We start from the raw sequence: 12,131 nt of genomic DNA, 5'->3' as shown, positions 1-12,131 counted from the left end.
TTTTTGTTGCCTGATCCTTGGCATAGAGTTCGTGTTGCTTTGAGGAGAACGGGGGGATTATTGCTTCCACTGAGTAGTGACTAAGTGTTATTAAGTAAGAGAGGATGGAGGCACACGGCGGAACGATGACAACAGCTGGGTGTGCCGCTATTAATGAGACACAAGAGGTGGATCTGCTCCGATTCACTTGCGTCATCCAGATAACTGGGGCATGCAAGTTCAGCGCCGGTCCAAAGAACAATCGGGTTCCTTATGGACCAACGAATGATCGGCTTGCTCAACAGGATGGGTGATTCCGTCATGTCAGGGGTCATGTGGTGCCTTGCAGGTGCATTAAATCCGAGACCTGACCTGTCCGACCTCCACAGCATCTTGGATTAGTGATGGGGGAAAAAAATTGTCCGTCCTTTGACTCAGATTGTCCCGTAAAAACAGGGAAACACCCTCTTGGTGGTCTCTAACAGAAGCACCTCTAAGAAGATAAGTTTGGAAAAGCCATCCTCTGTTTAACAAAAGGACAAGATGATTTCCTCTCGTGACTCGTCGCCTGCACCCCGCAGGAAGGCGGCGTTGACCTTTACGTACGTTAAAGCCAGGAAAAGGGAGAGGCGGTGGATAGACCTCCAAACCCAAGGAGCAGCAGGAGTCGACGCCAAACCGCCAAGCATAAACAAAAACTAATAGAGGGAAATCAAAGAGCGATTTATGACATGAATATATCTTTACGCCGCTCTCAGGGTTCTTAATGAGCACACACAGAGTTATAAATCAATAAAGATACAGACATCAAAGCTCGCACTCACAAACGATAGCGCCGCGCCGCGGCAGGAATCACCTCGGGGCGCCTTTACGGATACACTTGGATGCACGGATTTTTTTTTTTAAAAAGTCGAAGACAGCTTTGGCTTTCATTGTTGAAGCGGTGCAAAGCAGCTGTACACAACGTCACAGCCCGTTACACAAGCCCTGATTGCTTTTTAAGTTGCTGAAGCGCTATAAAGACTAGCCCCGCCCCGCTAGGGTAGCAGTAAACTTAAATGTTTTGTTAGCATTGCCCAATTCCACATCTGCTGCATAAATTAGCAGTCTGCAATTCGAGTCTGGCTTGAAGGAAAATATTCCCCCTGCAAAAATATTTGTTGTCAGCATAGATTAAGTCCCTGCAATTACAACCGCACATTGTAATATTAACGCCGGGCGAGCGAGGATCGCTCAATACGAGGTGAGAGACTGGCATTTCGTTCGCTTCGGGCAAATGCAATAAATTCCAACCCCGCTATGCAAAGCAGGCGCGTTGCCAGACGCGGTTAGGTGGAACTGGAACGCCCCGGGACCGAACCCCGAGCTGATTGATCGACCAACTGTTGCGCGTTTTTGGCATCCGATGAACCTGTTTGCGCGCTCTGGGAAAATTAGCGGGCCAGTTGTGACGGATTTATTCCAGCGACATTATCCAATTTGTGTTCTGAAGGGTTTATGTCACGTCTTCTGGACAAGCGGGGTCGTTCGTCTTTTCTGCAGACTCTGCAGAGCCGTAACGGTGGAGTCGGGGCCCCGAACGTAATCCGGGTCCGCTGTTTTCGAAACATCAGTCATGCGGGGGGTAAACGCAGGACAACGGCTTCATCTGGATCGATATGAGGTTTAAACGGGCGGACGGGAAGTTTGATCAATGAGCCGAAAATACACAGACGTGCTTCTGGGTTCAGATTGGAGGTCAGATCAGGCGTGACTCATCGCGCCGCCGTGGAGGATGGGTAATCAGTCAGGTAGGCTCGAGGCCATCGCCTCCTATAGTGTGTGGCTGTTAGAGTTAGCAGCGTTAATACACAAATTAACAAGTCTGAGGCAAACATGAGACACATTGCTCTCAGGCTAAGCTAGTGGAGCTAATGATGCTAGCATTAGCCCAGTTTGAACAACGGAGAACCAAAGTATTGAGGGGAATTTATCTGAAATGTGATGCACTCACATTTTCATGATAACCTGAAGATAAAACCTCCACACACACACACACACACACACACACACACACACACACACACACACACACACACAGATGTACATACTTGTCCCGGCCCCCGTCCCTCTGATCATGTAATGATTTGCCCGTAACGATTACTCTCTCGCGCGATGATGGAGCGGTTCGTACCTGTCCCGCGGAGACAGAGGCAGCATTCCTGCTGCGCCCTCCTGCCAGTCAGCGGCGGCTAACGCGCTAGCCCCAACACACACACACACACACACACACACACACACACACACACACCGACATACTAACACACAAACGGCCGCAGCTACGTCTTACACGCCGCATACATGAGTCACTCAAAACAAAAAAAAACCCACAAAAAAAAACCCGCCCGTTTTCTCCGAGCGTCAATCAAAGTCCATCAAGCCCCGCCCCCATTCCTTCCTCCTGTTTGAACAAAAACAACATCAGAACGGGTGTTGGGGCTCGCCTCAGGCATTATGTCACCTTTTTGGCACTTCGGTGACATTATTTCCTGAAGATTTATCAAAATCCGTCGGGCGGTGCGACGTTAAATCGCACACCTGGAATAAATACGGTTTGAAATATTGAACGTGACAGACGAACAGATGTTTCCCCGCGGTAACAGAAAATGTCAGCAAGTTTATCGAACGAGGCGGGGTCGCTTCTTGAGGTCATCGCTTACTTCACCCACCCACACCTCTGGGTGAGACCTTTAATTTTAAATTAAAAAAACAAGGGAGAATGGGGGGGGCGGGGCAGGGGGGGGGGGGGGCGATTAGGAACAAAACCCAAAACACTCCGAATTGATTTTTTTATTTGAGCTGAGCGGCTTATTTTTGTTAAGTTCTGCTCGGCCAAACATTAAACAAAGCTGATCCGGAGCATTCCGGACGGCGATCCCGATGGCACGTTTATGGGAAAACTTGATGGATCGCGTTTCTGCTGAAACCATTAGGCGGATATTTCATTTGTTGAAATTTAAACAATTGTTCTAATCAGTTTCGGAGCCGTTTTCAGCTTCTAAAACGCCTCCAACTTCAAGTTGGCAAATGATTTTTATTTTTTTTGGGGGGGGGGGGGGGCATTTTCCCGACTAAACATTTCAAAAATTCTAACAGGAATAAAAATGTTCTGACATTATTTTGACTACTTTCTATGTTTCTTCGTGTAGTTTTGTTCTCATTTCAAGCTCCTCACTTCGTCTCCTGGATTCTGATTGTGCTCTGACCTCGTCGCCAACGGCAACAGGAGCAGCCAAGGTGGGATCACCTGAATCCGAACTATTCCAGCTATGGAGGGAACCACGCTGGGTTAAGGGAACAAGCTGTGTGTTTAAAACACCGGGTCCAACTCATGTGATTGGGGATGGGAAACGGAGGTGGGGGCGGGGTGGGGGGGGGGTCCGTGTCCCACGGACACTTTTCCAGGTCACGGATGCCAAATATTTTTGGAGATGTTTTTTCAGAGTGAAACACAACAAATGACATCACCGCACGCAAAGCGACGGAATTCCACAGTGGCACCTGAACGCAGCACCGACGTGACCCCTGGGGGCCGTTTTCCAGTCGGGGTAATTATTTTCAGAGGTCAGACATCAATCACTCGGCAACACGCAAATAACAAGACGACGCACGGCTGCTGAAGCACGACAGGTCAGTTTGAGTTCACGGTCAAGTTCGCCGTGTTCAGACACCGCCCCTCGAAGCTCCGCCCCCAGGATGACACAAATGTCCGTGTTTTTTCGGCGAGTGGCTGAAAAAACACACGCAACTCGAACGCATCGACGCACGTTTGGAATCATTCTGTAGCGTTTGACATCACAAGATAAAGACGCCTTCACACACACACACACACACACACACACACACACACACACACACACACACACGCATGCTTCAAGACCACACAGATGGTGTCACCATACTCAACCTTTCTAGGTGTGTTAGTGTGTGTGTGTGTTTGAGTGTGTGTGTGTGTGTGTGTGTGTGTGTGTGTGTGTGTGTGTGTGTGTGAGGTCACTCTGGTCCAATTAATCCCATTGAGCAGCCTGGGAACGGTCTGGACCAGAGTCACAAGACGTCAAAACATAGCCCCACAATTTCTCTCTCTCACACACACACACACACACACACACACACACACACACACACACACACACACACACACACACACACACACACACACACACACTACACTTTGGTAGAATTTCAAGCCAATTCTTTCAGTTTGATCTAACACAGTGAGAATTGCTTCCAGTGTGACACAAACATGTTCAACATTCATGAAACTGTGTTAATTCCTCATTGGTTCACCTGTACTGGGGGGGGGACTTGCAGCTGGTCTGCTGGCCTGGGATTGGACAAAAGGAGTGACCCAGGAAGCTGCGTTTCTGGGTACAGGAAGTGCTGATCAGGTGGTAAAAAGGGTGTGTGACCTCACAGGAGGTCATGGACACAAATTTAATGTAAATGTTTCTCACATAAAAGCACGTTTTGTTTTTGTGGAACACGACTTTAACTTTATCAGCTCTCCTTCGTGGGCCCAGAAAGTCAATAAAATCCATTTCAAAACTCCACCTGTGGCTCCTTGTGCAACAAAAGACCTCCGACGAGTGATTCTGCATGAATTGTGTTTTCTTTTCTTAAACGAACAATTCAACATGCATTAGAAAAACACGTATTTTCTTTCTCACCTGCTTCCAGCCAAGAAACCGTAAGCACCCCCCCACCCCACCCCCGGCCCCCTCATGCAAAAAAACACAACCCGATATCCTTCTGAGATGCTCGAGCTAATCCATTTCAAAGAAACCGGTAGACAGTTTTTATCTTTGGACAGAATCAGACCCTTTCCTGCAGCCTTTATGCTAATCTAAGCTAATAGCCTCCTGGCTGCCGCTCTATATTTACTGGACAGATATGAGGGTTGCAGTGATTTTGAAATAGAATTCTCTTCCAAAATCCTTTTCCAGAATGTTGAACTATTGCTTGCAGCTTTTCAGCGCTGGCGCAGCTCGGCGCTATCTGCCACCAGCTGTGTCATCAGACGCACAAAGTCGTTTTTTGCATCCATCAAACATTAAAATAACAGGCGTGCATGAGGTTGTTTTTGTTTGTTTGTTGTTTCAACATGTAGCATGTAGCTTAGCTTCCAGTAAACATCACATGTTGCATGTTCTCCACGAAGGAGCCACACCTACCTCTGCTCATCGCCCACGTGGGCGTTTGCACGGTGATCCTAATAGCAGATCATTTGTAAACGGGGTCTCAAGCGTTTTGCAGAAAGCACATCTGGCTTTTTGGGGGGGGGGGGGGGGGGGAGGAAGCATCGTTGGCTTCGCGAACACTCGGCGTGGAAACCTCGTCACGCCCCGACGCTGTGGGCGTCTTCCTCGCAAAACGCTCTCGTATTTATTTAAAATCGCGTCGACTGCGTCCGATTATTTATGCCTTCCGTTTCCACGCCGACGGCTTCGTGCGTCTCCTCCGCTCTCACCCCATCGATATTTCTTCCCATCCTCTTCCTCTCTCCACTCGGGGTGTGATAAATGTTTCCCCCTTTCCTGCTCCTCCATCTTTCTCCTCGCTTCTCTCTTTCTATTCCATCCATCCTGACCCCCCACCCCCCCACCCCCAGAACACCGATCACACCTCCTACCTGCCCTCCCTTCTAATTATGCGACACAGGAGAGTGTCTCCCCTCTTGTTAGCGCCACTCCCCGGCACTCCCACAGTGGGGATGGGGGGTCAAAGTTGGAACAGGACTAGAACCCGTTTCCTCAAGCCAAGGCTTGACTGGAAGTTTTTTGGGGGGGTTTTCAGACTTGCTATGTGTGAAAAATGTGCGGGCCAGATGACGGTCGGATCGCCCAGGAACACACAACTGGATGAAACAACAACACTCCATCACGCTAATGGGGGGGGGGGGGACGCTAATGGAGGGTGGGGTGGGGGTGGGGGGGACGCGGCCCGAGACGTTTCATCGGAGGAGCGAGGTCGCCAAGGGATCGGCTTTCCAGCGGGGCGACAACCAATAAGCCTCCAGGAATGAAAAGAAAAAAAAAAACGGAACAAATAATCACAAGGGCCTCCACAGGAAATGGAGTTGGGGGGGGGGCGAGGTGGGGGGGGGGAGCGGCCACCTGCAGGATCACAATGGCGTTGATTATCCGTGACGGCGTGGGAGCAGCGGAGGCCGCCGGACGTGAAGTCCTTCCTCTGTAAGGTCGCCCTCTGCTGGCGGGTCCTGTCTAATGTCTGGTAGGGGGATCGACACACACTTCCAGAAACCGCATGGGTTCACGATTCTCGATAACGCAGCTACGACGACGCTCCGGCCGACGCCGCCGCGCTACTACTCCCCCGCGAGTCGTGCCATTTATTGGCGAAGGCCAGCCGGGCAGCGAGCGGCGGCGCGTTATTAGGACTTGGCACGGAGTGATTGAAAAGCAAACAACACTATCGGGTTCCACACGGTTCTGAAGGGGGGAATGGTAAAATCCATTTTCCATACTTTCAATTTTCACATGGGCCCCGTTTGCTAATCAGCTCCTGATGTTCTGGGAGCGTTTGAACATTTTTTGGAAATACCCGTTTTTTATTTTTTGCGTTTTTTTTGTTTTTTTTTGCTTTGTTGACAAGAATGTGATGAAACAATTGATACCACTGTCATGTCTGCTGGGACGTGAACCCAGAGCCAGGAGATGTGTTCCAACCCCGCTTGTGTAACCGGGTGATCGGCTCCATCAGCTGTTGGTAAAAACCGTGTCGAACATCTCAAAGCTAACGAAACGATGCTAAGTTGCTAAGCGCTGCGGTGTTTCTGTTCAGGCCCTTTTCACCAGCCCAGAATCATCTGGACCCAAAAGGGTCTCTGGATCAGAGGTGAAGACAAAGCTGATGCTGAAGGACCCCCTCCCTTCAGGATTTTCTGCGTACACTTTACTTCCTGGTCAACCCGAAACCCGCAGTCTGTCGCTGGTCAGATGGATCTATCAGAGATCAGGAATCCTAGAAGAAACCATCTCCATCTGTGAGGAAGATGGAGATGAAGAACCCAAGCAGACATGAAGGTCCACCGAGACCTCGTTCCAGAAATAGTTCTGGATAATCCTGGAGGTGTCACCTGACTAGAATCCAAAAAAACCTCCTGGTGGACATGAAGGACGAAGACCAGGGACATTCCAAGACTGGAGGAACGGGATTAGATTCCAAGAACCAGAAGCTGGTTCTGGATCTGGTTTGCAGCTAAGAAGAACTACAGACACTGGTCATTTACAGACTGCAGGAACCTTTTCTGTTATATTTGGCAAGAAAACACTCAAATCTTTTCTAATCTGTCACAAACTGCAGAAATATCTGCAGGATTTTACTCCTAAAACTGAATAATTGAATAATTTTGTTTCCACATTGAAGGGAAAACAGACTCCAGTATCGGAGTCATCAACCTATCGTCGTTGGGTTGACCCGTCTTTTTGCTTGTCCAGATTAGCTTTATATTAAGCATGATTAGTCCGTCTGATCGCTGGCAGAACACAAACACACCGTTAATGAAAAATCAGGTTCAGAAGTTCAAGAAGAAAAGAAAAGCCGGGTCGGTTTTGTCTGCTGCTTCGCTCAGACCGAGTGTTTGTCATCAGTGGCCTGTCGCAAGACGGAAAAACAGCCGTTTTTAAAACACCCGAGTCAAGGTAGGCGTCCAGAACCTCCTCCCAAAGCTTCTTCTCAAGCTTTGCCACGTTTGTGAGATCCCTGATTGGGGATTTGGTTTTGGTACAATAGCTTCTTTGAACTGAGGGATTTGAATACAAATTGGAGATGAGAGCTGCGCTCCAGCCAAGCTAGCTATCTTGTTTTATTGCAGATGCTATTGAACGGCCAATAGCAGCTGCCATGTCTTGTTCTGTTCCGCAGCACTTTCCCTTCATTGGCCCGTGGAGAATTGGTGCTGAGCTACTTCCTTTTGGCCTGGATCTACAGGAAAGAGGTGGGGAGGAGCCTCCTGGAACACCTGAGAAGATGGACAGGAAGTATTCCTGGACGGCAAGTGTCGCGAAAAGCAAAAACATTTCGTAAAAAGTCAACTAGCAGTAAATTCTGGCCTTGGATGGAGCGTAATTGCATACATACACTTCAGCACTACCCCGCTAAGCAGCTCTGAGTCTGGTTCCACAGATTTAGCCCAGATGGGAACAATGAGATGAGTATGAAGGCTTTCGCAGCGTAACTGAAAACACTTGGCGTTGTTGAGGCGCTCCAAAAACTCGCTCCATCCATCCATCACCGGCCAGATGCGCTCCGAAGCCCGTTCCTTTACGGCTCAATCGGGACCAATACTTCTCAAAATTAATTTACTTCCAATCCCACCGCTTGCGTTCGCAACAAAGCCGCCCTCGAGCAAGCTAACGGGATCATTTGCGAGCCTTTACGATTGGAGCAATCAAGCCGGGGAGCATGTTTTTGGGCGAAGGAGACGCGTCACCCGTTGATAGACGACCGGTTGGGGAGCGCGCCATGACCCCACTTAAACCCGTCATTAGACCCCAAAAGCCTCCCCATCCTGAGGGCTTCAATGCAATCTGCACGCCGCATTAAGACTCTGCGAGGGACCATTTCCTTGAATAAACATCAAAATCTGTTGCTTCTGAGGCGAAATTCCTTCTGAATTCCAGCAGAGTAATTAGAAGAGAGGCATGCGGCGAAGCGGAGCCGGGCAGCCGACATGAAAAGATGTCAACAACGTTGTTTACAAGGCGAGAGACCCCGCCCTCTTGAGGCGGGATCATCGTGGATCCAAGACGTCAGAATCTCTGGTGTTACGTCTGACGGCGTTCTATTACGACAAACAAGAACCGATTTCCCACACGACAAACAGGACGTGAAGAAGAGCATCATGGGAGAGGTGTTGATGTCATCATGTCACCTTAGATATTAAAACGCCCTGACTCACCAACACCCAGAGCCAAAGCGCCAAAAGAGAAATAAATTAGAAGCACACAAAAAGGATTTGCGTGGCCTCGCCCGGTGCCAGATTCGTTATTTATGAGCCTTCATGTCGGCGCTCGGAGAGCGTCTTTGGAGGGCAGAGCCTCCCGCTCACGCCATCGCCGCTAGAAAAAAACAAAAAAAAAGACAGAAGACAGAAAACCGTTCCTCTCAGCCGGACAAACCGGAGCTGGAACAGGAGCCTCCGGGAGTCGCTGGAGGTATGTCATTATGTCACCCACAAAGGAGGCCACTATTCCATTTAGGGCAGGAGCCACAGGCCTCCTGGCCGCCGCTCACAAGTCGCTCCACTTCCAGACCGCCATAAACACAAATAGAGCCTCATTCTCCAGTTTGAAAGCCAGGCAGAGGCTTCAACCTGAGAGCAGGGATGAAAGGAGAAAAGGACATCCCCGGGGGAGGCGGCGGTGACGGCCTATTGATCCGTCTGTTAGTCGCTGACTCATCGTTGCCCGCTGTTGTAAACGGAAAGCGACTTCTCTGACACCTCAGAATGAAGCCGCTCGTCTAAATAAAGTTTTGCGAAGGATTCAAAAGGACTTTGAGCAAAAGAAGGGAACCCTGGTGGGGGTTCACAGTCAGCTGGCTGGGGGGGGTTACGGGGGGGGGGGGCGTCCAAAAGTTCAAATCACCTTGAAGTGCTGTTAGCACCTGTCGTCGTCTTTTAAAACGCGCCGATGGCGGCGTCCCACCTCTCTGCTGGAGACCCGGGGCCCCGTCTGGGGGCTGGGGGGTATGGGGGGACCGCTGGGGGGGGGCATGAAGGATGCGTGAGCGTGAAGGATGAGTGACGGCTTGTTTGTTCAGCTCACGGCTGACAAACGGTGACCTCTGAGGAGGCGAACCGCACGCCGCTCAATTTCAGGTTTGACATGGGAATGTAAGAACAGGAGGGTGGGGGTGAATTAATTGCACAGCAGGGGGCGTGAAGGTTGTCATTATTACATATGATGGAGTAGATATCCTCCAGTCTGCTCCTCATCCTCATCTGACCTGCATCCCGGGAGGAAGATGAGGGTTTTAAAGTGACATCTTTTTGTTATAACGCATGAACAACCACGCGTGAATCTGGAGGGTTATTTCTATTTCTAAACCCCCCTAATCTGAACCCGGGTTTTCAGGATGGGTCAAAACTCACGTCAATACGAATATAAAACAGTTTGTGCCTCGTTTCTTGCGCGCAAATTTAATAAAAGCGTGGGGTTTTTTTGTTTTTTTGCGCATCTCCGTGACGCGCCATCGGACTTACCTCCAAACAAACTGCCACCAGGATCAGTCCGGCGGTCCACGCGTAGCCCCCCCGTGTCATCTCCGGCGAGGATCACTTCACTCAAATGTCAAACGGTGTAGAGACGGTCGGGACCGGCCGCTGCTGTCCGCCTGTCCCCGGTCCGTGTCGTCGGTCCGCCGGTGGGGGAGCTCGGGTCTCTCCGCGCCGCGCTGCGCTCCGGCTCCGGTTCGCTCTGGGAGAAACAGGTAAAAGTCAGCCAAGAGCTGACACTTCACGGTGGCTTCCAGTTATTTAGTCCCCCCCCACCCCACCCCAACCCAGCCTACCCACCCCCCCACCCCACCACGCACACGTTGCTGCTAAATTTATGTTTGCATACCAGCCGTGCGTCAGGAGCGCGGCTCACCCACCTTACATTCTTAAAGACACAGACTCCCGGGCCGCTCGGCGCGCAGACGCGGAGCCGGTGGAGCCGCTGGGACCGGAGGAGTCCGTGGAAGGGATGCTCGGAGCTCCTCTCTCCGGAGGAGGACTCAAGCGCAGACGCGTCAAGACTCCAAAACTTCAGCCACAAAGTTTTAAAAGCTCGGATTTTCTCTGGATGATTCGTTTCTTTTTCTTTTTTTTTGTTTTTTTGTTTCTCTCTCCGTGGTTTTCCTCCAATCAGAAGCACCAGATCTTAAATCTGTGGCTTCATGTCCATCACTTTTAAATAAGAATAAAAATACATTTGCGTAAAGATGAAGATGAAGCGAGCAGGAAGTCAAGGTTCAGAACTCCAGACTGAATCCAGATGGATGATCGGCACCTGCTGAGGAAATGGTTTTAATTTAGATGAGCTAATTAGTCTATTCTGGGACAGCTGACAGACATTCAATGGGGGGGGAGGGGCGGCTTGTTTTAAATAGGTTTTATTTTTATAGCCCCTTTGAGCTCAGGTGCCCCCCCCCCGTTGTGTCCCGGTTCAGGGACATCTGGAACCCAGAAAGGTGATTGATCAGCAGAATAGATCCAACAGGCTGGTTTGTGGAGCCAGGTGGACTTAGCAGCTAGTTAGCTTAGCTTAGCTTAGTTTAGCATATGAAAGGGTGAAATGGGTCGCTTGAACTGGTCCCAAGGTGATAAAGGTTCCCAACCAACACCGCTGAGACTCACCTGTGAGCGTCGACACCGTCAGATGGAGTCAGACTAGTCGCTACAAGCCGTTATGCTAAAGCTAAGCTAACAAAACTAACTGAAAAACTAAGATTTTTAGATTTTAAAGCAGCTTCGCAAATTTCAAAGATTCAATCGACCGAAATAATGAGCTAAACTTGGGATGAAAGAAAACCCGAAACAGGACGTCTAGGCCCCTCAGGTGGGCAGACTTCCTGGACCGCAGGTCATGTGATGTTGATGGATTACGGCAAATTTTTCAAGATTTAGGCACTCGTATGAAATTGATTAGCTTTCCCAAGCAGACGCCCGGCGCTGCCAGCCGTGTGCTGTTTAAGGTCAGGAGGAGTTTCATCCGAACCGAGCGCCGGCTGCTTCTAAACCGAGATCAACTGGATGGAATCAAAGGTTCAAACCCCGGCCTTCGCTGGCATGTGATCGCAATCCGCTGTTGTTTCTGATTTACCTTGATAAGACTCCGTGTCACTGCTCTCTGGCTGCAATAACAGCAACAATCCCCTCTATTTGGAGAAGAATCTGACGTTTTCATGCGGTTTAATGAAGGTTCGGCTCGTATATTTGGACACCAACACCTCCCACGCCTCCTTGACCCGCGATTCACTTCTGAAACGAACCGCACCGACGGACCCTTTGAGGTGTTTCCATCACACGGAGGAATAAACTTTGCGTTCGTACGATAAAAACCATGACCTTTTACCAACTCATTGGAAAAGGAATTTTATATTAC

The 12,131-nt window shown here is 49.8% G+C and overlaps 1 protein-coding gene across 3 annotated transcripts in view; it reads right to left on the bottom strand.

Annotated features, from left to right (window-relative positions):
* Nucleotides 1-10,783, bottom strand: part of adamtsl3 (ADAMTS-like 3) — a 68,824-nt gene extending 58,041 nt beyond the window's left edge. For 2 of the 3 annotated variants that reach the window (XM_068308058.1, XM_068308060.1), the window contains exons 1-2: nt 10,639-10,783; nt 10,247-10,460 (exon numbers count right to left, since the gene is read on the bottom strand). In XM_068308058.1, the coding sequence (XP_068164159.1) occupies nt 10,247-10,306 (60 nt within the window). In that variant the 5' untranslated portion in view covers nt 10,307-10,460; nt 10,639-10,783. Of the gene's footprint in view, nt 1-10,246; nt 10,510-10,638 lie in introns of those variants that run through there. The other variant, XM_068308059.1, reaches the window with a different exon arrangement.
* Between the last annotated feature and the right edge of the window lie 1,348 nt (nt 10,784-12,131).

This window comes from Antennarius striatus, chromosome 23 (genome assembly GCF_040054535.1).
Source record: "Antennarius striatus isolate MH-2024 chromosome 23, ASM4005453v1, whole genome shotgun sequence".
Taxonomy (NCBI): domain Eukaryota; kingdom Metazoa; phylum Chordata; class Actinopteri; order Lophiiformes; family Antennariidae; genus Antennarius; species Antennarius striatus.
Note: the sequence above shows the minus strand (reverse complement) of the source record. Positions and strands in the feature narration are given on the sequence as shown.